Source organism: Sphaerodactylus townsendi, linkage group LG07 (assembly GCF_021028975.2).
Source record: "Sphaerodactylus townsendi isolate TG3544 linkage group LG07, MPM_Stown_v2.3, whole genome shotgun sequence".
Lineage (NCBI taxonomy): Eukaryota > Metazoa > Chordata > Lepidosauria > Squamata > Sphaerodactylidae > Sphaerodactylus > Sphaerodactylus townsendi.
In genome coordinates, this window is record NC_059431.1 from 103233705 (window position 1) to 103256806 (window position 23102).

General features: G+C 43.7%; 2 protein-coding genes across 2 annotated transcripts; one reads left to right on the forward strand and one right to left on the reverse strand.

The window, feature by feature from the left end:
- Positions 1 to 4253: 4253 nt before the first annotated feature.
- ATP5ME (ATP synthase membrane subunit e) lies at positions 4254 to 9482 on the reverse strand. Its single transcript, XM_048503709.1, has 4 exons — positions 9331 to 9482; positions 6918 to 6972; positions 5574 to 5672; positions 4254 to 4653 (listed from the first exon to the last, which is right to left on the reverse strand). Exons 1-4 carry the CDS (start codon positions 9364 to 9366, stop codon positions 4628 to 4630), a joined length of 216 nt encoding a protein of 71 aa, XP_048359666.1. The 5' UTR covers positions 9367 to 9482; the 3' UTR covers positions 4254 to 4627.
- Positions 9483 to 15459: 5977 nt separating this feature from the next.
- Positions 15460 to 22872, forward strand: MYL5 (myosin light chain 5). Its single transcript, XM_048503708.1, has 7 exons — positions 15460 to 15594; positions 15841 to 15948; positions 16949 to 17024; positions 17806 to 17910; positions 19183 to 19261; positions 21247 to 21295; positions 22689 to 22872. Exons 1-7 carry the CDS (start codon positions 15592 to 15594, stop codon positions 22785 to 22787), a joined length of 519 nt encoding a protein of 172 aa, XP_048359665.1. The 5' UTR covers positions 15460 to 15591; the 3' UTR covers positions 22788 to 22872.
- Positions 22873 to 23102: the final 230 nt, after the last annotated feature.

Genomic DNA, 23102 nt, shown 5'->3' on the forward strand with positions numbered 1-23102 from the left:
AAGTCGCAAGACATATTAACCACAAAAGTATAGAAAAACAAGTCTTAGACTAGTAGAGGCAGAAGCTGTGCGCTGGGGAAGGGGTGTGAAAGGGAGTTTTTTTGAGTGGGTGCTAGAAAAGAACAAAGGTGACCTTTCCAACAGGCAGATAGAAGAGGTAATAAGTGGAAAGTTGAGAACAATTCTTGGAAGTGGAAGGCCAAATCTGGTATCAGGAGGGGACAGAGACAGTAATGTCTTAAACAAAAGGGAATGTAGTGGACCATGCCTTAGTCTGTAAACCCTTGGCCCTCCCAGTGAGAGTCAAGGGGAGGGAGAACGCCCACTCATCTGAAGGGAATATATGCATGATGTTTGTGACTGTTAGGTGCGCCTCTCTCTGTTGACAGACGCCCGTTGCTTGCAAGAAACGTATCTTAAATAAACTTTGCTGATTCTTCACCAAGCTTTGCCCAAATTCTTTAAAGGTCTTAGACAAATTCTTTAAAGTGTAAGACATGTGTTTCTGTCAGGACATTCATTAAAAGCTAGCTGATATCCACCAGAATGCTGTTTCTTAGGAGAAACAATTAAATGGGGGCAAAATTTGAGCAACCTTTGTCTGTAACACACGTAAAAGCTCCCAAAAGGTGAAACAGTGTCAGGTGAAACAGTGTCAGGCCTGGCTTCTGCCTTGCTTGGCATTGGCTGGCCAGGTCACACCTGAACTTGCTGTTATCTGTCTATGTTAATTTGCCTTTTCTATTCTAATCACTGTGGTTAGTAACACAGTGAATCAGGCTTCCTCACCCCTGCCCCCATCCGGGCCTGGAGTGAAGTCTATGGCATGTCCTTGAGATTCTCCAGTCCCATAACAAAGCTGTTCCCACCTCGTTATTCTGTTGTTCTGTTAAACAGATGGGTGGGGAGGGGGGGGGGGTAGGGCAAGCGGGAAAATATTTGAGATAAATGAGGCTGCAGAAACCAGGTTCTGTAGCTCTGGCTTTCTGCAGCGATGGTAACTGACATGGTTCAATAAAAGCTACTGAATTATTCCAGAGTCTCAAATATTGACTGTTGTCAAGACAAGAACCTTACAAACAGTCCCTAAACACCATGAAAGGTTAGCAACTCTGGACTGGTGATTTCCTTCTGAAGAGAAACCAGAGTAAATTTTTGAACGTCTTCCTCTCCCAAAGGAAAGGGCAACTTGACAAAACTAGGGTATTAGTTCTTTTGGCTGCAAAAGAATTGGTTGCCAAGTTCCGAAATCATGCTATGAGGCTTCATCAAGCTAGCCTTGGGGTGAGCTGACTTAGATGCTAAGTCCTTACAGGAGCCAGACTAAAGTAAGCCAGCTGCAAGAGGGAATTACACTAGTGAAAGGGAGGCTGGATTAAACAGAGAGGTTGCAGCTGAGCTAGCTTGTGGCAGCAACATTGTGGTTCAGAGTAGCCACCTGCTGCTTTAAATCTAAAAATATACGGTTAGTTTCAACAGGCAAGCAGGTACAGAATAAAGGCACCTATCTAACTTTTGCCCAGGATCTTGCAAATAGAGTGTTTCTTGCAAAAAGCACAGGACATCTCAGGTTGCCTCTTGTCTGTCCCGCAACAAAGTTCCTGCAGTTAGTGTGAATTATGTCCTCAGGAAGATCATCATATTTACCTTTCCACCTGAGCATACTCATTGCCACAGGTACAGTAGCTTCTTTAGATTGCAATCACTGTGCTATGGCGCCACCTAACGGCATACAGTAAGAAGTGAAATCATGCCCCAGGGCACACATGAGGACAAAGTTTTGTTTTGTTTTTTTAAAAAACCTTTTAAAAATTATTTTACCAACCAAAAAAATACAGAAGAAGAAAAGGATTAAAAAGCAAAACAAACATAACAATCGTAACAGTCTTCACAGATGTAAGATAATTATCAACACATAATCTTATATAGGTCAAACTATATCAAAATAATCTATGTTATTAATAAGTATAAATGGATCTGCATTCAAGATCTTATGAATAAAAGAATAAGCTAACATTAACTGGTATACTGAATAAAAGTTGCCTTAACGGTCAGTCGAACTAATTCTATCTGTAATTTTGTTTGTTTTTTTAAAAAATAATAACAAATGCATATAGTTACACATACAAAAAATTGCAATAATCCAAACAGTCTGTATTCTAGTTTGGTTCTTAGAGTGGTACATATACTTGAATTACAATTGGTATACATACATGAAAACTGTGGACGATCTCCCATCTTATGTGCTAACCTGCCCCTCATATGCAGAACCCAAGAATAAATATACTGAACAGATTGTAATGACTTCCAGCTAAATGCAGCTAATTTAACTTTAATAAATATCCTCTTTACTTCAGGCCTTCAGTGTATGACCTCCATGGTCTCAGCATCAATACCACATCTGGCCATGCTAGAGAACTCTTACATTTTATCTTCCCAATTCTCCTTGTCAGGAAATTTTTCCATTTTCCAACTGGTTGCAACTGAAAATCTGGCTGAGGTTAATGAGTACAAAAAAAGTTCTTGTAATTTTGTCAGCAACTTTTTGGAGAATGTCATTGAGGCTGTGTTTGTGTGTAAATCTGAGTGTCAGCGTGGAAAAAATGCAGGGATAAAACATTTTTAAGTTGACTATCCACTAACCTATGCTAACCTGAGCAAGGCTGTAATTGATAGGTTGTTTTGGAGGACATGATTCATAAGACCACCATGAGTCAGAAGTAACTTGATGGCTGCCTTTAAAGTTACAGGAACAATGCTAGGACAACAAAAGTAACCAGCCAAGCCTGTGGAAATTGAGATGTTGAGACTTCATTTTTAGAACCTCCTACAATTCATTCACAAGAAGAGAGCCCTGTAAAGCAGACCCTACACACTCTTCACTGACTTGTAATGGTCTTTTCACGGGGAAAAATCCCATAATTAGACACTTTTTGAGGGTTGGAGTTGGTCCATATTTGAATTTGACTGGGTAACTTGAAGGTAACCGCTTTAAAAACCTGGCTGGAAGATTACAAGGGAAATACCTAACGTTCCGAGTTGGGCCAATCCTCACACAGTTTACGATTTGAATAAAGGACCAGGAGTGAGTAAAAGAAATGGCTTGGTGGTGTCCATGGCTTTAATAGTTTTCTTCTAGTCTGCCATTTTGTGCCTTTCTCTGGTGCTTCTCTCACACTTTCAGTGAGTACTTGAATTACCTCATTTCTCTATTCTAAGCCACTCCTTAAACTGACTTATGTTTTGTTCAAGCATCTTACTTATCTAGATATCTATGACCCACTTTTCATACAAATGAGGACCTGGGAAGTGGCTTACAACGTAATTCTCCCCTCTTCCATTTGATCCCAGCAATAATTCTGTGAAGCAGGTTACACGGACTGACTGGGTCAAGTTTCCATGGAAGAGTGGCAATTTGGAGTCTCCCAAATCAGCTACTGCAGGGTTACTGCTACTGCAATTGGCCATGCTGGCAAGGGCTGATGGGAATTGTAGTCCATGAACATCTGGAGAGCCACAGGTTGCAGACCCCTGAGCTACTGCCACCAAGCTGGGTCTTCTGCTTGCATGTTGATTTCCTGCAGTCTCTCATTCTTTTTACCGTTTCCTTTTGTTTCTTCTTTGGTCTGCTACCAACTGTCCTCTGCCTTCTCCTCCTGCCTTTCATCCACCTCCCTTCCCTGTTGCTTAGAACAACTTCTATATCACTCGCTTCATCCTGTGTAAATCTCTAAAGATTTATACTCCTGGCTCAAGCTTTCTGCATGCAGTTTGCTTCCTGAATCCCGTCCACTTCTCAGCTTTATTCATTGTCCACCATGTCTCCTCTTTGACAGTAAGCATCTGGACAGAGACCAATTATACGTGTCGAAGCCACACACCAATTTTCTAGCTAAACAACTGTGACCTGGGATGGTAAGACTCAGGTCAGGTAATCCACCAACTTCTGTTTTGCTGCTCAAGTCTGACACGATTTCTTGGCAGGTCTGTGTGTAATATGGATACTAGCAATTTGAGAAGTGTACAGGATATGGTGCTTTATCCATGGAAATGCGAGAAGCATGAAATGCAAGCAATCCTGGTAGGCTTGGGAAAACTTTTGTTTATTTAGCATTTCTGACTTTCAGCAACAGCTCTCTTTGCATCTGTAGGAACAGCGCTCAATCCAATTTTCTGTCTATCACCCACCATTTCAAGGGACCGCATTTAACAACCTATTCCCCTTCTTTCAAAGACTGGGAGCAGAACCAGAGAATTGTATATAACTTTATTGTAAAAGTGGATTAAAGTAACATTTTATTACATTTCATCTAATTATGAATGCTTAAGCAGAGCAGCTTTTGGCTAGCGCTACTACCATTGACCCCTTGTTCCCACTCCAAGTGCTACAGGGTATTTTTTTTAGTTTTTATGAATAAATACAAGGCAAGACTAACTTCATTTTTCTAAATGGTGGTCTTATTTGGCTGGCAGTCTTATGGGGCATACATGTAAATTTGCACTTTACACAAGAAATCTGAAAGGTCTAGTTCACAAAGAGTTTATTGAAACAAATGGTTTGGTGAAGACCACAGATTATCTTCTTCAGAAGTTCCAGACAAAGTTGAAATGGATGATCAAGTTAGATTTATTTCAGTATTGTATCTTCATTAGCTGAAAAGGAAAGAAAGGGACAACTGAGTTCACCATCCAGTGATTCACTCTGGATACACTGAAATGGCTTTAAAAAGCCCATTTAACCAAGGTTGTACCAAGCATATTGCTGAAAGCCATTTCCACAGTTTACTAACTGATAGTACCGAGTACATCAGAACTCCTTTCCCCCATCAAAGACACCCACATCCTGTGTTTTAGTAATATATGGCTCACGGAGATGTCAGTCTCCAGCCAGCAAGCCATTCTGTTTCATCAGGAGTGACTAGGGCATTTGATCACTCCCGGTGCACATTTATGTATGTTTCAATTTATATCCACTGCCCCCCACTACAATGAGGTTCGCAGCAGGTAATATTTGAAACCAAGATGCAGCAGAATTAACCAGAATGACTGTTAGGAATGAGAGCTAGAGGAGATCATGCAGCTATATAGCAGGCAGTCTTCTATTTGGATGGAAGTTGGGTCTCTCAGGGATTTTAATTTATTTCTTAAAGTATATGAGTGGTTCTTTCATGACACAGAGTTCAAAAACTGCTTCCACAACAGTATTATCATCTAATTCGAAGTTCAAAGAATGCCTCTGGAATTCTGAGGCTACCGATCGTCAGGACAGTTCCAACCATTTAACAATTACTTAATTTAAGACATCAATATGCCCACCTTTCTCTTCAGCATCTTAAGACCCAAAATGGGTCAAAATGTACATCGCTACAAGGAGACTCAACTTACCTACATACTGATGCAAAATAGACTCTTTCTTGGAGTAAGCCCCATTGAATAATATGAGATGTACTTCTAAATATACTTGCTTAGGATTGCTTCCTGAGAAATCCTGGAATGTGCGTTGAGGGATACTGTGCTTTGAGGAAAAAATGAACTGCGTTTTCAAAATAAGAATGAGTACATAAGAAAAATACCTTCTGCCAGTGCTTTTGCGATGCGCTCCAATTCTTCACGCTTTTTCTTCTCTTGCTCTTCTATTCTTCTTTCCTCTGCAGCAATAGGTTTCAAGTAATCTGCCATTAAAGCAATTCACAAATGTTTGGTCAATAGAAGGTTTCCTTGCTAAAGCAGGATGTGGGTGTCTTTGATGCAGAGTTATCTCAGCCAAGGACTGGAGTAATTATACAATGGATTCTTCTGCCAGTCTTGAAGAAGCTGCATCACACACTAGTCAACTACAGAATCCTTCACTTCCAACTCATTAAAGACTAAAACGTCTTACAGAACATACAGAGATACATCAGATGGAGTCTTGGAAGAGCAGCAGCTATTTAGACAGGCTCATAGTTTACAACCAGAGTTTTTGAGCTACATTTTAGAATACTTGGCAGTTATGCTAGAGCCCAGTTAAAGTTACAAGAAGAATATCAAATCACTAGGTTCCAGCATGGTGTAGTCATTAGGAGCAGTGGACTCTAATCTGGAGAACCAGGTTTGTTTCCACACTCCTCCACATGAGCGGCAGACTCATATCTCGTAGACCAGATTTGTTTCCCTGCTCCTGCACATGAAGCACGCTGGGTGACCTTGGGCTAGTCACAGTTCTTTAGAACTCTCCCAGCTCCACCTAACTCACAAAGTGTGTGCTGTGGAGAGAAAAAGGGAAATTAGTTTGTAAGATGCCTTGAGTCTCCTTACAGGAGAGAAAGGTGGGGTATAAATTAAAACCCCTCTTCCAGGGGCTGAGATACCACAAGCCCTCAGAACGCATAACCAAGCAAAAGATACATTGAAATGAACACTGCCAAAACTTATTTATATACATACTGCAATGTAAAGTAATGTTGTCAGAACTGCATTTTATTTTGCTTGTGCAAAAACTCATTAGAGATGCACACCATAGAGACACATACCATCATGAAAAATTCAAATTCATATGCTTACGCGTATTTCAAATCAGAAAACAAGCTAATAGACATCCAGCAGCCAAGAACTTTTGGCAGTGACTTGTGCCAAAAAATGAATGGGCTAATTGTCACCCAATGCAGTATTTCCTTCCCCCCAAAAGTGGTCATGAACACTTCACATCAGATTCTTCACAAGCCAAACCTGGATGTGAATACCTGCTGCAAGGTGACAAGAGGGAAAATGTGGCTGTATCTGCATGTCTGGAGATTCAGAAATTCCAACACATTACAGCTATTACATGAAAGACAACTATACAGTTGAAAGACAGTTAAGGCAAAGGCTAAGGATCTGAAGATGAGCAAAAGCTCACTCAGAAGATGTTTACATAAGACTTGTCTTTAGTCACTTACCATATCTTGCCTTTCCATAGATCATTCCAAGTAGCAATGCCGAGTACCTGGTGAACTGAAAAATAGAGTGCAGGCATATTAAACTCCTATATAGCCAAGTCCACAAAGTATTCTGTTTTCTAGTACACAGAATTTAGAGAGGGCCCTGTACCTCCAAAAAAAAATATTCAGATTTAAGTTTTTAAAATTGAAAATCAAACTTTGAAGTCTAGGAACGATCCACAACTGAAGACCAAGTAGAAGTATCATTCCATATGAGTTTAGAATCTGCACCCTAGAATGCAGAGTCCCTATTAGGAAAGCCACTTAGGAACAAGAAGTTATCTTACACATAATTCTCAGGCAGCAGCCATGGAACGAAGACCTGTAGTTTAGCAGGGTCCACACTCAGGCCGTTTCCGCACGGCCCAAATATGACGCCTTAGGGACGGGCAAAAATGCCATCCCTAAGGCGCCGTTCGCACAGGCGGAGCTGCTGAAATGCAGCAGCGCTGACCTGGGTTCCCTCCACCTCCCCCAGGGTGGCGTCAGGCCGCCCCAAAAAACCTCCCTCCTGGAGGGAGGTTTTTGAAAAACAGCGTGTTCCTGCTGGCGCGGTGCGAACGGCACACGCTGTTTTCCCCGTCGTCCCCACCTCACCTCGTTGTCCTGCGTCGCTCTGCCGGACTCCTGAGACCCTCCCTCGCTGTCCTCCAACCCCTGGAGGTCAGAGGGCAGCGTGGGCGGGTTTTAGCAGTCCAGCAGGGCGTAAGGGCTGGCTGAAACAGTGAAAGAGGGGGGGGGGACAGGGAAAGAGGCAACTCAATAATGGAGCAACCTCTCCCAGCGCCGGTAACCTCACGGAGGGCTTCGCGGCGCTCCTGTGCGAAGCGGCCCCCACCCCTGCCAGATTCCTGCGGTTTTAGAGCCGCGCTTTCCGCTGGTGGCGGAAGAGACCTCAGATCTGCACTTGTAGCTGACAGCGCTGCAGGAATAACAACACAATGTAGGCCTCTCATACCCTTGTCACAAGGGGGAATGTTCCACTGGCTTGGTTTCATAAGAAAAAGAACTGGGGAACATGCTGCTCATGCACCTATTTTATGCGGCTTACACTTGCTTAGCTTCAAAGATTCCAGCTAAGCCAGAAGCATTAAAGGAATACACACACAGAGCTGATTACTGTTTTTAAATCACAGAAAAATCTAACAGGACCAGCATAATCAAATCAAACCTTTCTGGCATCTGATCTTACATTTAAAACCTCTGCCTAGTCAAAGGATACCTGTACTGGAGGATGGTCCAAATATCACCGATGGTTGACACTCTACAGTACATTTATTGTAAGATAGGAAGCAAATTTAAACAATTGAAATTACCAACCATTTAACAAGCTCATTATCTAGTCCAGATTTACATTTTCACAAATTATAACCTGTGCTGATATTTTTAATATAGCTTAGTGACAGTCCTGTGTACAGACAATTCAACAGGGGAAAGCATACATTCCTGGTAACTCTTATCCAGTTTTACCAAGGTATGGAAAACATTTAAATTGACATGTGGATGGTAAAAAAAACCCTTATCATTTAAATATTTACATTCCTAGTTATCCACCCTTAACTTGAACAATAAAATATGCAAAAATAAACTGAATTTGCCACACATTTCTTGCAGCATGAGTCTCCACAAGCCCACTTCATAAGCTATATTCAGCAGCTACAGAGGGATTTAGACCCACAGCTGCAACCAGCAAGCTAAAATAACGAAAACAGTTCGAAAGAAAATCCACAAGGCCCAATTCCACAGGACAAGGTCAGTTCCTAGCTCTATTGCGTTGGTTAACAGGTCTCTCATCCTACTGGTTGCATTCATGCCCAGTGTGCAATCCGCCTTCAGTCTCAGGCCTCTTCCACAAGTGCAGAATGATGCACTTTCAATTCACTTTCAATGCACTTTGAAGCTGGATTGTACTGCGCAGAATAGCAAAATCCACTTGCAAACAATTGTGGATGGAAAGTGCATTATTCTGCATGTGCGGAAGGGCCCTCAGTAACAGGTTATTCATTACATGAATAAAAATTACACATCAGAGCACACGTGGAAACAAGATGCAGTGAAAAAGCAGAGATGTCACCATCCCCCGACCTCCACCCATTTGGACAAAGAGACTAGCCAGCTGCAATGTAACCAAAGGATGCATTAGGTGGGTCGGACACTGGGAGCAGCAGCAGCCCTGCAGAACGAGCCTCTCCAAGCCCTGAAAGGCACCGACGGAGCCAGCCAGCCAGGCCGCCGCTTCCGCTTGACCTCCTCCGCGGTCACCTTGCGGGAATGGAGCAGAGTCCCGGGCCCGCCTCGGTGGCGTTTCTCCAGGAGGCGGGAAAAAAACCCCCACGAAGTCCCAACGAGATCACGCGGGGGATCCCCTCACCTTGATCAACGGGGAGACCTCCACCGGGGGAATCATCCTGCCTCTCTCGGTGCTTTTCCGGCGCACGGATGTGACGCAAAACAAGAGGAAGGCGGAATTACAAGCGAAGACCTGCGGGGCTCGGTGGAAGCTCTGTGACGTTTTGCTTTAGAGGACGAGTCTTTCTGCGCATGCGCGGAAAAGGGATTACCCGTAGGACTGGCTTAAAGGTGATAGGGGCAAGACTGGTGCCATGGGGCATGTCGCTCCCAGGTGTGCTGTTCCAAAACTAAGATTTTTTTTTTTGCTGATGAATTTTAAAAAGCAGAGAACACAATTCAGACAATTGCTTTTATTAGGACTGGCGCATTAAAGTGTGCAAACTTCTGAATTCCGCAGCATCCTTCTTCATAGATGGAGGGTGGGGAAGAAGGTTCTTCAGGTCATCATGAATCGCAGACTCTCCTCTCATTCTAGGATGTCGTGGGATTTCTGTGAGGCGAAGGAGGTTCAGGTTTTAGGTGCTGCTGACCTGGGAGCACAAAAGGAAGAGGGTGTAAAATAAACTCAGCCTGGAGTAACTTTGCATTTGAGTGCACCGTGTCTGCTGGTCGTAACTGCAAAGCATACATATCTATAGCTACGGGGCTGTCAAGATGTCTTCAAACCTCTTTCTTGGTTCTTGAAAAGGAAAAAAGACACACACATACACCGGAGACCTCTGTGAGAAATCTTTTGATTGCTTTTATTTCAGGTTTGTAATTGTGTACTCTTTCCCATGGTCAGTTTTGATATTCAGTCTTTACATCCTTAATCTTGCACCTACGCTCTAGTACAGTGATGGCAAACCTATGGCACGGGTGCCAGAGGTGGCACTCAGAGCCCTCTCTGGGGGCACGCACAGAGTTCATCATGTGGGGGGGGGGGGGAATTGCCCCACACACACACACACACACACACACATCTAGGCTGGCCTGGGCCGCTGGGCTCGATTATTAGCATTAAATCTAAGACCTAGTTTTGGGGAAGCTGCATAGGTAACCCTGTTAAACACTGATTTTCATGCAAAGAACTAAAGCGCGATCCTTTACCTGGGAGTAAGCTCAGTTGCTGGCAATGTGGCTTGCTTCTGAGTAAACCCTCCTAGGGTCATGAGTCCCCCATTCGAAGAGTTGCCTGGTTGCTTCAATGCAAAGCCACCGACTACCACCAAGCTTACTCCCGAGTAACGCACGCCTCAGAGCCAACCATTTTTCCTAAACTAAAACCTCAGTATTCAGGTTACATTGCCGTGTTGGCACTTTGCGATAAATATGTTGGTTTTGGGTTGCAGTTTGGGCACTCGGTCTCAAAAAGGTTCGCCATCGCCGCTCTAGTAGTTCCTGCCTTTCAAGTGATTTAGAACCATGGTGAAACAATACAGTCAGTCAATAACTTAATGGCTTCAGCACAGCCATCGCAAATAACACGAGAAGGAAAACACAATAAATTACAGTATCAGCGTCAGCAGAAACTGTCATATAATTTGACCAAAAATACGAATTATCATACCCCCCCAGTAGATCTAAATTCATAAAATCCATAAACTCATATGAAATATAATTACTCATATCAAAGATCTTATTAGATTAATTCAGTTAACTTAACTGCTTCAGGCAGCCCAGTCCACAGGGTGGGGAGCTTCACAGTAGTCTGGGATGGCCTAGCTGTGCTGCCTCCAAAGAGGAATGGAAGGCACAGAGAAGACGGGAAAAGCCAGAAATTCAGCAAAAGTCCCCAACTCACCACTGTTTTTAACTGGGCTACACACAGGCTGATTCCGCATGGGCCAAAAACAGCGGTGTGAAAACAGTGTGAAAACAGTATAAACCCTTTTACACCGTTTTAAACCTTTTTACACCATTTTCACACTGCTGTTTTTGGCCCATGTGGAATCAGCCATAGTCTTTTGCTGGCATAAGTTGACTGCAGCTGAAGGGCCATTCCCAGGCTGAAAGCCCTCAGGAAGCTGCTTAAAGTTGGCTTTGCCCTGGGGATGCCCTCAGAACACGATCAGAACTGGCTCCTGCAGTGGAAAAGCACCAGTGCAGCAGCAGCTTCCATGTTCAGGCATTGCAAAGCGGTGGTGCTCCCCTGCCAGCATTAGTATGCCTCTCAGTGGTGTAGGTGCCACTTACACTGTTGGACTGGCAACAACGGCAGTATCAGGGTCACGCCAGCTCTATATCCCTTTTGCTTCCCCCCACCCCCATGTGGATTGCACCATTTATGACTGATGCTACAAACGTTACCATTTTGCAGTGTTGTCCATATGTCATTATCTGCCAATAACACAACTAATTTTGGTCTGATCTCCCTGGTAAATTGTAAAATATTGCTAAGAAATTTCTCTCGAAAAGTTACAAATCTTGGGTAATGAAATATAACATGAGCCAAGTCTTCAATAGATTTGTGATCACAACAACGTACTCGATCTTCAAATGAGATCTTATTGTAATGACTCTTCACTATTGCTAATTGTAGATTAACCATCCTAGCTCTAGCATATTTACTAGGTGATATAGTAAAATAATGTGTGTGTTTTTCTGTCTGCACATGCATATTATTATTTTTCTTAACCGATAGTGTTTATTTTGAGAACCCCAGGCCAATATTAGTAGAATACTACTGACTCAACTGTTCCCCAAAAATTTGGATAATAAGAGTGCATTCAATATACAATTCATCCTTTGTATTTATTATAAATGTGTGACTGTCATTCATTATGGGCATTATGTTTGGAACTGTTACCCGAATTAGTCTGGTCTGTTACCTTTTAGTTTGGAGAATTAGTGGGGAACAGACCTTGCAATGCAAGGAGTCAGGCAGGGATCTTACACCAATTCATTCAGAATCCAGATCCTTTTAGAAATCCACATAAAAACCAGAATTAAGGAGAAGGTTTACAATTTTATTAAAGAAACAAAAACTAATAAAACTACAAACACAGTTTCATTAAACATACACACACAGAGTTTCAAGGAGCCTTGGATGTAGAGAGAGGTGAAAGATAAATGGGAATAGAAGAGGGCATTGAAGGGAGGATGATATGGTATTTACTATTCCAGAAGTAAAAAGGAGAATGAGAGACAGCGGTCAGCACATTCACGACATCCAAGTACACAGCGCCAAGGATTTTTTTTTGTTGTGGGAGGGTCTGCTTATAGGAAAAATGTAAGTCTCTGGCTGTCATAAGAGGGGCTACTTTCCAGAAGCAAAGCAAAGTTTCATTCCCAGGCAGGAACAATGCTATGGAAAAAAGCTTTATTGGGTTGAAATCTGAAATCTGATTTGATCTGAGCTGCACTGGTGATATTGGAACCAGAGGCATTCTAAGTCAGAATGAGCCTGGAAGGCTAAACACAGATACTTTGGAAGGCTGATGATTCTTTGATAGTTGGACAGGAGGTTTAAGATTAAATTAATGCTTGGGGAGGAGGGTCCAGGATATGCTAGCTGGAATCAGGGTGTGGTGCATTTGCATGTCCTTTCTGAAGTCAAGGACAGGTGTGCCTACTGACGGCTGAGCAGTTGTTATTCAACTCCTGGCTGCTGAGCCTTCTTGGAGGGCACGGTGTACTGCTATGTTTGTGAAGGAGAAAGTGTATTCAGACAAACCCTTCTTAATATCAAAAATTAAGATGGCATCCGTCAAAGTTAGGCTGACCAGACGTCCCGCTTTTGGCGGGACAGTCCCGCCTTAAAACAATTTGTCCCGCATCCCACGGGTTTTTTCAAGTGTCCCAATTTTTGGAAGGCTGCCGCACTGCCTTCTGGGACGCAAGGCAGTGCGGCAGCCTCCCATGCGCGCGGCCGCAGGAGTGCACGGCCTTCTGGGGCGCTCTCGTTTCCCGCCCTGTGACAGGGCGGGAAACGGGAGCGCCCCAGAAGGCAGTGCGCTCCTGCGGCTGCGCGTGCATGCGCACGCATGTGCATGCAGCCACCCGTCTACTCGCCCGTCCCTGTTTACAAAGGTGACCATCTGGTCACCTTAGTCAAAGTCTGAATTGTCTGTGACATTTTAGGAAATGCTCTCCCTGTCTTGCTGTGGGCTGGCATGCCAACAGAAGAAATCAGTATATGCATATCCTTCTGATACACGCAATGGCAATTTTGTCTGAAATGGGCATCATGAATATGTTCTAACATCAGAACATGATCCAGATTTTCTAGTATATGTGTACTAAGGCTGAAAATTTGCACATTGTCCATTTCGGACAAAACGGTGATTGATCATACCACGAAGATGTTCTCTCTACGTGTGATCAAACATAACCCCAGTGGTGGGATCCAAAAATTTTAATAACAGGTTCCGATGGTGGTGGGATTCAAACAGTGGCACCGCCGCACATACACACCTCTAGTCCCTATTGGGCAGAAGGGTGCTTTAGTAACCCCTTTTTGGCACTCAGAAAAAATTAGTAACCACTTCTAGAGAAGTGAAGAGAACTGGTTGGATCCCACCTCTGCATAACCCCCTACCAGATTTTTAACTTCATAAACTACATCCCCAGAGAAAATAAAGACATTTTCTGAAGGGTTACTGAGTTACTGCTTGCAAGTTTTGCTGTAGATCATGGTACACTGTGGCCCTAATTCAGTGAAATGTACAGTGCAATCCAATGCAGAATTAATGGGATGAGAACTGGAGCAGTTTTGTATGGCTACACTGTTAGTCATTCTGAGGGCCAGTGTGGTATAGCGGTTAAGAGCAGGTGCACTCTAATCTGGAGAACCGGGTTTGATTCCCCACTCTGCCACTTGAGCTGTGGAGGATTAGCTGGTGAACCAGATTAGCTTGAGCACTCCAACACATGTGCCAGCTGGGTGACCTTGGGCTAGTCACAGTTCTTCGGAGCTCTCTCAGTCCCACCCACCTCACAGGGTGTTTGTTGTGGGAGCGGGGGGGGGGGGAGAGAAAGGAGATTGTCAGCCCCTTTGAGTCTCCTTACAGGAGAGAAAGGGGGAATATAAATCCAAACTCTTTTTCTTCTTCTTACGCCCTCTTGAGCGTTAATAGCCAGTGTGTGGTCATTATTATGGTTTTGGACTGAGCTCCTTGAGGGAAAGATGAGATTAAAAATGTAAGAATAAATAATGTTAAAAATAGCTTATAAAACCTACAGTAAACTAATACAGGTGCTTCAAATTGTAGGTGGAATCCTGAAGAGGTATAGACAGGATGATTTGCAATGAATTCTTATAGCCACTGGATCCTCTGCAGTGAAGTCTGGAAAGCTTATTGCTATGACAACTCATTGAGGAGCAAACCGGATTGAGGCAGTACTATCAGAATAATTTATCTGTAGTTTGAAAGGCTTTCTGAGAACTGTGTAATACACATTTCTAGTTGAATGGAACCTCTTTGCTAAACTGGATCCCAAAGCGCCACAGCATAGCAGATGCTAAAGATATACACCCTGCCTAGCAAAAGCCCAGAGAGAATATTAAAATACAGAATAATGAGTGAATATTACGAGCAGGAACAGCTGCAGGCAAAAGATATAAATAACAAGAAGCAACTGCCCAGGAATGTGTGAAGGGTGCTAACGAACATGTCTGAGAGTGCATAATTATTTGACCCAGGGTGCCGCTGTGTTCCCTTCAGAATAAATGAGTCCTGGAAATGAACATTGACAGTTTGGTTTGGTACCTAACGAAAACAGATCTACTCAGAAGTCAGGCAGTATGGTTTTGTGGTGTACATTTGTCTGCAACCGCCCTGAGAATAGATAATAGTTCCCGTCTTTTTGAATTGCAAGATGTTCCATACGCGTATTAAAACGAGGGGTTGTCTCCTGCAACCCCCTTCTGCTAAGCAAGAGGATTTCCTTCCACCAGATCATGGTGTGTTACCTAATGGAACCAAATCCAACACAACAATTCTACGTCAGGGAAAAATAAGAGCAACCTCAGATCAAACATTTTAAAACACGCCGTGTGATGTTATTATGCTAGTACGAGGAAAAATATCCCCATGTTCACTCATACATGTCGGTTTTAAGCTCAGTCAACAGTTTTAAGCGTAAGCAACTGTTGTTTAGCCCCTGGGGAACAGAAGGTATCTTGCAGTGCTGACCATGTAAGGAGGAGATCTTGTGAGTTCAGAGTTCTCAAGAAGTTTGAGATCTCCTTTGAGACATGCCAGCTGTAAAGACAAGACCCTCCCCTTTGTATAAGAGGCTCTTCATAAGGACAGAGTTCCACAGAGACAGAGAGGCAAGGTAGCATTTTCCAGGAAAGATGGTGAGTTCAACCCATACGGAAAGACAATCTAGGTGATTTTCATCATCACATTCTGGTCTGGGGGGGTTTCGATTTGATCAATTTCCTTCAAACAATCACTGTGTGCCTTGAAGACTCCTCAAAAGAGGAGCAATGGACCCTCCATGAAATGCCATATGTATTACCTAAACTCAGAATATCATCGACTGAGCTAGTTGTTGTGGGTATAGGAGACTTGCCTGATAGTTCACATTGTCTTCATTTCAGGCCAGCAGAAAAACCAAGAAGAAGGAAGGCGGAGCTAAACGTGCCGCAAGAGCCTCCTCCAACGTTTTCTCCAACTTTGAACAGACGCAGATCCAAGAATTTAAGGAAGTAAGAAAATATCTCCTTTTCCAAAAAATATAGGTTGGAAATTTTAGATTAGGAGCTGTTTCAGGTGGGTAACCGTATTAGTCTGTAGTGGAAGAAGAAAATTCGAATCCAATAGCCCCTGAAAGACCAACAAAATGTTCCAGGGTATTAGTTTTTGTCACTCAAAAGTGCCTTTTGTTAGATACAGATCTGTTTCAGATAAAAACTTGATTGTGTATGCATAGCTGAAGAAAGGCAGGAGCTTATAATGGTCTGTAAATGTTTTGTTGCAGAACTGAAGACTGTTCAATGATAGATGGCCTTTGACAACTTCTATAAAATAGACAGACCCCCTTTCCCCACTTACCCTTTTCCGAGGGTTGCTGCGCGCAATTCCCAGCGCGTGGCATTCCTGGCGCGCGCCCGGGTGTCCCCACAACCCCGCGCTCTGCGCGGGGTCATCAAAAGGCGCCCTTTGAAAGAGCGGCAGGAATGCCTCGCGCTGAGGGGCGCGACAGCAGCAGCGTTGGGGCGGCTGCGCTGTCGCCGCCCCTCTCAGTGGGGAGTGCCGAGGGACCCCGCGCTACTCTCCTCGAGTAGCGCGGGTCTTAAGGTAAGTGGGGAAAGGGCCTAAATCTCAGAGTTGTCCAGAGATACTTGTTTTGTACATTTATTTGAAACTAGAACTTCAAAATGGTTAACTTTGCCTGGAGTGTGCTATTGCCCTGGCATATTTGTACTGCAGCTTAGAGAATCACGAGAGAAGCATAAACTACACTGAAGTCAAATTGATTATATAAAATGTGCAGCAATGTGCTAGTAGCCCATTACTCAGTGGGGCTTATTCCCAGGAAAGCGTCCTTAAAATTGCAGTCAAAACTTTATAAGTTTGAAGTCCTACACATTTTTATTTAGAAGTGCCATTAAAATTAAGTGAATGAGGTCAGCGGAGGGATACAAATATTGTTGTAATCAGTGGTGTTTTTTTAATGTTAAGATTTTTATATAAACTTTTCTTTAGGCTTTCACACTGATTGACCAGAACAGAGATGGCTTCATTGACAAAGAAGACTTAAAAGATACCTATGCTTCTCTAGGTGAGTATTGTGAAATAATCATCTTTAAACACATTTGTTATTTCTCTGCATTATTCTTGTGCCTTTTTCATTATGAATCATTTAAATTCTGGTTCTGGTGGGTTTTCCGGGCTGTGTGGCCGTGGTCTGGTGGATTTTGTTCCTAATGTTTCGCCTGCATCTGTGGCTGGCATCTTCAGAGGTGTATCACAGAGAAAAGTCTGTTTCACACTGTGTCTAGGTGAGAAGGGAAATATACCACACTATATACCACAATATACCACACTAAACTTTCCCTTCTCACCTAGACACAGTGTGATACAGACTTCCCTCTGTGATACACCTCTGAAGATGCCAGCCACAGATGCAGGCAAAACGTTAGGAACAAAATCCACCAGACCATGGCCACACAGCCCGGAAAACCCACCAGAGCCTGTTGAATCCGGCCGTGAAAGCCTTCGACAATACATTTAAATTCTGTTTGTTATAAAACATCAATTATGCCTATCCCTGGTGTTTGTATCCCATTAATTCACACAGCAAGACGGAATTGAGTCTGAAGTTTAATTTCACATTATACTATTGTTAATTCAGATAGTTTAATCTCCTTATAATTTTGGCAAATAAGATGCCATTGCAAAGGAAATAAGAAAGCATAGGAAACATTTATATGCTACGCTGTTAAATTTTGCTTCTGTTTAAGGAATAAGTTTTGGAGAATGTACCTACTTAGCAAATACAGATACAAATGTTAATTTTATATACATATTAGATATAACAGATAATTTATTTTTGCTCTTAGGTAAAACAAATGTCAAAGATGATGAGTTAGAATCCATGCTTAAAGAAGCCACTGGGCCAATTAATTTTACAATGTTTTTGAACCTATTTGGGGAAAAGTTAAGTGGTAAGTCAACCTATATCTTTTCATTTGTATCTTCGCAATGAAACATGTTAGAGTCTTCCTTTTCTTTAAAAAAATTGAAGGTTGAGAATTTAGAACCAGTAGATTATGGCTGTCAATTGTAGTAAAGTTATTTTACCACAGCAAAATAGCAATTACTGACTTTTTCTTTGAACATTCTCAAAAAGGCCACTAACGATTAGAGAGAAAATAGTGACTTTTCTACACCTCCACTACTGGCTCTTGTTAGTTTAATGGCCACCAGTCTAGCGCAGTATCATAGACAATGCTGAAGTGTTCTGGACTCTGGAACTAGTGTTTTCTCTCTCTCTTTTTTCACACACACATATTTTTATGTTGCCATCTATACAAGCCTGTGGCTTCTTCATGCTTTTCAATGTCAGTTTGGGGATGTAGTTTTGTTGTAGCCTATAACAATGTTGACACACACTATTTTGCTGTGGTTTCACTGCGCTCCTTGCATGGAAATATGGCAGGATATATTTAAAATAAAATATATAGCTGAGTAGTGACCTGTTTGCTTACCCCAGCGTTCATCCCAAGTCCACATGATGCAGTGATGAAAAGTGGTGGACTTTAATCCGGAGAACCTTGGTTCCCTACTCCTTCACATAAGCAGCTGATTCTAATCTGGAGAACCAGGCTTGATTCCCCACTCCTTCACATAAGCAGTGGACTCTTACCTGGTGAACTGGATTTGTTTCCCTGCTGCTTCACATGAAGCCTGCTGGGTGACCTTGGACTAGTCACAGTTCTCTCAGAACTCTTCCAGCCCCACATACCCGAAAACCTTATTAACTTTAACATTCCAGGTGTCACGTTAAACATTAAATAACAATAACAGGGATGAATAATCAAGGGATAAGAAGAGAAAGGGCTAGGAAGGTACAGAAACAGAAAACGGTACCAAAGGAATGAGGGCAGGGACAGGGAGGCCAGCTAAGATGAAAATTGTCGCTGTCCTCAACTACCTCAGTCTTAGAGGCCATGCAGAATTGGGTCAGATCCTCCAAACCCCAAGTCTCACTCGATAAAGAGTTCCACCAGGTTGGGGCCAGAGCTGAGAAGGCCTTTTTGGAAAGGCCTTGCTTCTAAGATATGTAATCCTGCTAGGTAGCTCAGTCTACAGAAGCCCTCGAAGGGAACAGCAATTATTAAAAACAAATGATGCATCTTCCCGCAGATAAATGGGAGGTTTGCACAGAGAGCAGCATTACTGATCCAACATCACTTCTCCCCCGTTTTTTTCCACAGGTACGGATGGTGAAGAAACCATATTAAATGCATTTAAAATGTTTGACCCAGACGCTAAAGGAAATCTTAACAAGGATTAGTAAGTATGAACTACCCAAGCACAATCTCAAATTTGGCTCGCCAGCTTGTACTCACTAAGCTGTCTTGACCTGGAAAGACTTAGGCTGGCTTGATCTTCTCAAACCTCAGAAGCTAAGCAGGGTTGGCCAAGGAACACCAGGCTGTGCAAAGGAGGGCAATGGAAAAACACCTCCAAATGTCTTTTACCTTGAAAACCTCACCAGGGGTTGCCCTTAGTTCTGCAGCGGATTGGCTAGAAGTGGTGAACTCCCCATCTCCATCAGTCTTCAGGCTACAGCTGGACGAGTAGTTGTCAGAGATCTTCTGGACTTATCCTGCACTGAGCAGGGGGTTGAACTAGATAGCCTGTATGGCCCCTTCTTACGGCCCCTTCCAACTCTTCAGGCAGCAAAAAAACCCTCCCTGCTGCTGAGAAACCCCCATGGGGCTTCATAGACTTATGCCACCTGTCTGACTTCCTGGTCGCTGGCATAAGACAGCTAATGGCCGGGAGGAAGCTAACATTGGCTCTTCCCCTGGCCATGCCCCCATTATGCTGGCGGTGGTAGCAGTGGTGCTGGGATGCAAGTGCCCCGGGGAGGGGACATCTGCTGGGGCAGTGTTCACTGCTCCCACAGGTAGATTCGCCCCCTCCCCTTTGGATGGGGATCTTAATCTTCCAAGTCAGCTGTGACTTGGTGACAATAATAATAATAATAATAATTGGCTTCTGAGAAACCTGAGAGTTAAAAACCTGTGACCTTAAATGTGCATGTGTGCCAAACATACCCATGGTAGATAAGGAAAGGGGTGCAATTGATGTCATATTTAAAGGTAGCCGGGACTCAGATTAATTCCTCAACTGATGAGAATATATGCCTGATTTCTCTTCTCCAGTTCTGTCTGATTGATACTCATGAGGCAGAAGAGACTCAAATACATTTTTTCATCATGTTGCATTCAAAACTAAGCCTCAGGGCACTTTTACACAAGCAGAATAATGCACTTTTAGTCCACTTTGCAGCTGGATTTTACTGTGCAAAATAGCAAAATCCACTTTCAAACAATTGTGAAAGTGCATTATTCTTAAGGTATTTCAGATGGTCTGCTGATGCTGACCGGGACAGGGTGTAGGTGGCGGCAGCGCACCTGCGGCGCAGCCACAAGAGCTTACTGCCTGTGACAGAGGCGGGGAAGCGGCGAAGCGTGAAGGCCATGCTCCTGAGGCGGCAGCGCGTACTTGAAAGCAAGCCCCAGAAGGCCATGCGCTCCTGCGCGCGCGGCCGCAGGAGCACACGGCCTTCTGGGGCGCTGCCGTTTCCCGCCCTGTCACAGGGCAGGAAACGGCAAGCCCCAGAAAGCCGTGCTCTTGCGGCCGCGTGCGTGGGATGCTGCCCCAGAAGGCAGTGCGGCAGCCTCCCAAAAATTGGGACAACTTAAATAACCCGCGGGACGCGGGACAAGTTGTTTGAAGGTGGGACTGTCCCGCCAAAAGTGGGACGTCTGGTCAGCCTGATTATTCTGCATGTGCGAAAGTGCCCTTAGGGTCATAGGCCCAATGTATAGGTTACTAGTTGCAATATGGGAGCAGATACCAAGTCTCTGGTGCATGATCAGTACTTTCATCAAAATGGCCAATGATAAAAGCAGCACTCACACTGGCTTTCCACTCCGCAGTCTTATGCTCTTCCCTGCTGGCTTCCCATGTGATCCCCCAAATCCCTGAGAATGCCATTTATATAAACTGCACACTTGCTTTTTTAATGTTATGTTATAACCTGTTGTTTTGATGTTATGTTATAACCTGTTGCTTTCCTGTCCTTACATTACAGGATTTAGCACTCAAATCAGGTCACAGAGTCTAATGACGATGTGGGAATTTGACTCACATAAAAGGGGGGCAGAAATTGCTCTGCCCTGAATTGGGACTGCTTTTCATATGCCTTTTTAAAATAGCTCTTGTTCTAGTCATTAATCATCCCTTTCTCTCTGTTCCTCAAACAGTATCAAACGCTTAATGATGTCACAAGGTGACAAGTTTACTGCTGAAGAGGTTGGTATCCTCACTACCATGGTTTAGGAGTGTATTTCTTTTAAGATGAGCGTGGACCAAAACAATCCAAAGCTTTCTTTAAGTCGTCACAAGGGTTACGTTGCTCCGAAAATGCCTGCAACTTCTGGTGGTGGTAGAGGGAAGGGTGTACATTCGTGTTGCAGTTAATGGTTCTCCTCCAATTCGAACTCTGTGATTAAACTAGAGAAAACCTTTTTTTTCCCAATTGTAGATAAACAGACTTGCATTTCTTTTCAAGCCAACCCCTTTATGCCCAAAGAATCCTTTCCCCACAATATCCCAGGTGTGAGACATACGCATAGGAAACTGCCTTGTACCAAGTAAAATGCCAGCTGTTTAGCAGATGGAAATGAGGGACTGAACTTTAGATCTACCTGGCAAAGCACGTGCTCTGCCACGGAATTATAGTCCCTCCCTGTTCAAGGGGCCAGGAGCATCCACAGTTTAACCTGAAGACCAGTGTGCTGTATTTAGATATTGAAATCTGTAGAAAGTGCTAGTGTCTTGCCGGATAATTATTTACAGGCTGACCTTTACCCAGTCGACTGTTTAAACACTAAATTATTGGCACATGAAGGAACAGAGCCCCGTTCCTCACAGACGGTTACTTCTGTTAAACCGGATTTCTGTCCTTTAGGGGTAAACGATTTACGTCAGAACACTGGACACATGAAGGTGCCTTCTATTGAGGCAGACCACTGGTCTATCCACGTTCAGCACTCAGACTGGCAGCTGCCGTCCTCTGTCTCAGGTCCAGGACTTTCACACCACCTATTTAGATATTACCTGATCCTTTAATTGCTGATGGCAGTGGTTGAATGTGGCGCCTTTGACAGGCAAAGCGATTGTTGTGCCCGAGGCAGCACCCTTTCCAAGTGATCTTTATGAGGCGCCTCCGAGAAATAAACTATCAAATAACTTTTTTAAAAATGTCTCTTTTGGAGCTGCTAGGGGTTCTGCAGCTGATTATATTGCTGTCTCAGACTGATGACATTGGCTTTTTATTTGACAAGCTACAAACTCATTTCCAGCCTTCAGAAACCTTTTGCCGTTGTCTTTTGGCCCTTTCCCCACTCACCTTTGCCCGAGGGTTGCTGCGGGCAATTCCTGGCGCGCGCCCCGGCTTCCCCACAATGAAAGGCGAAAGGCGCCATTTGAAAAGGCGCCAGAAATTCCGCTCGTCGAGGGGGCGCGAGAGAAGCAGCGTCGGGGCGGCTGCGTTCTCGCTGCCCCTGAAGTGGGGAGGGCAGCTGAATCCCGCGCTACTTTAGGAGAGTAGCGCGGGGCTTAAGGAAAGTGGGGAAAGGGCCAGCGTCATCTTCTGAAGCCCAGCTGTTAAACCTTTCCCTTCTCTATGTTTTTTTATATACAGATGGAACAGATGTTCCAAAGCTCTCCTATCGATGCAGCCGGGAACCTGGATTACAAAGCTCTCTGCTATACCATCACACACGGAGAGGAAAAAGAATAAATGTGACAGGCTGTTGCATCAACATCTCTCTGTCCACGCATAAGGAACCAAAATAAAACAGGAGTTCATTTTTCTGCCTTTTCAAGAGGCGCGAGCATCATGCGTCTTATTGTGATCACACACGGAAAGAGGAAATATTGAGGTTAAAGTTAAGAGCGCTGGCAATCGACTGCACTTATAAAATAGGTTGTTACCGCTTCCTTCGTGTCTAGTTGAAAAATTACAAACATAAAACAGTGATGTCGAAAGAAACATCTCACTTAAATTGAAGGGGCACTGTACTTCCGTTCTGCAGCTGCTTCCCAATAATCTTTT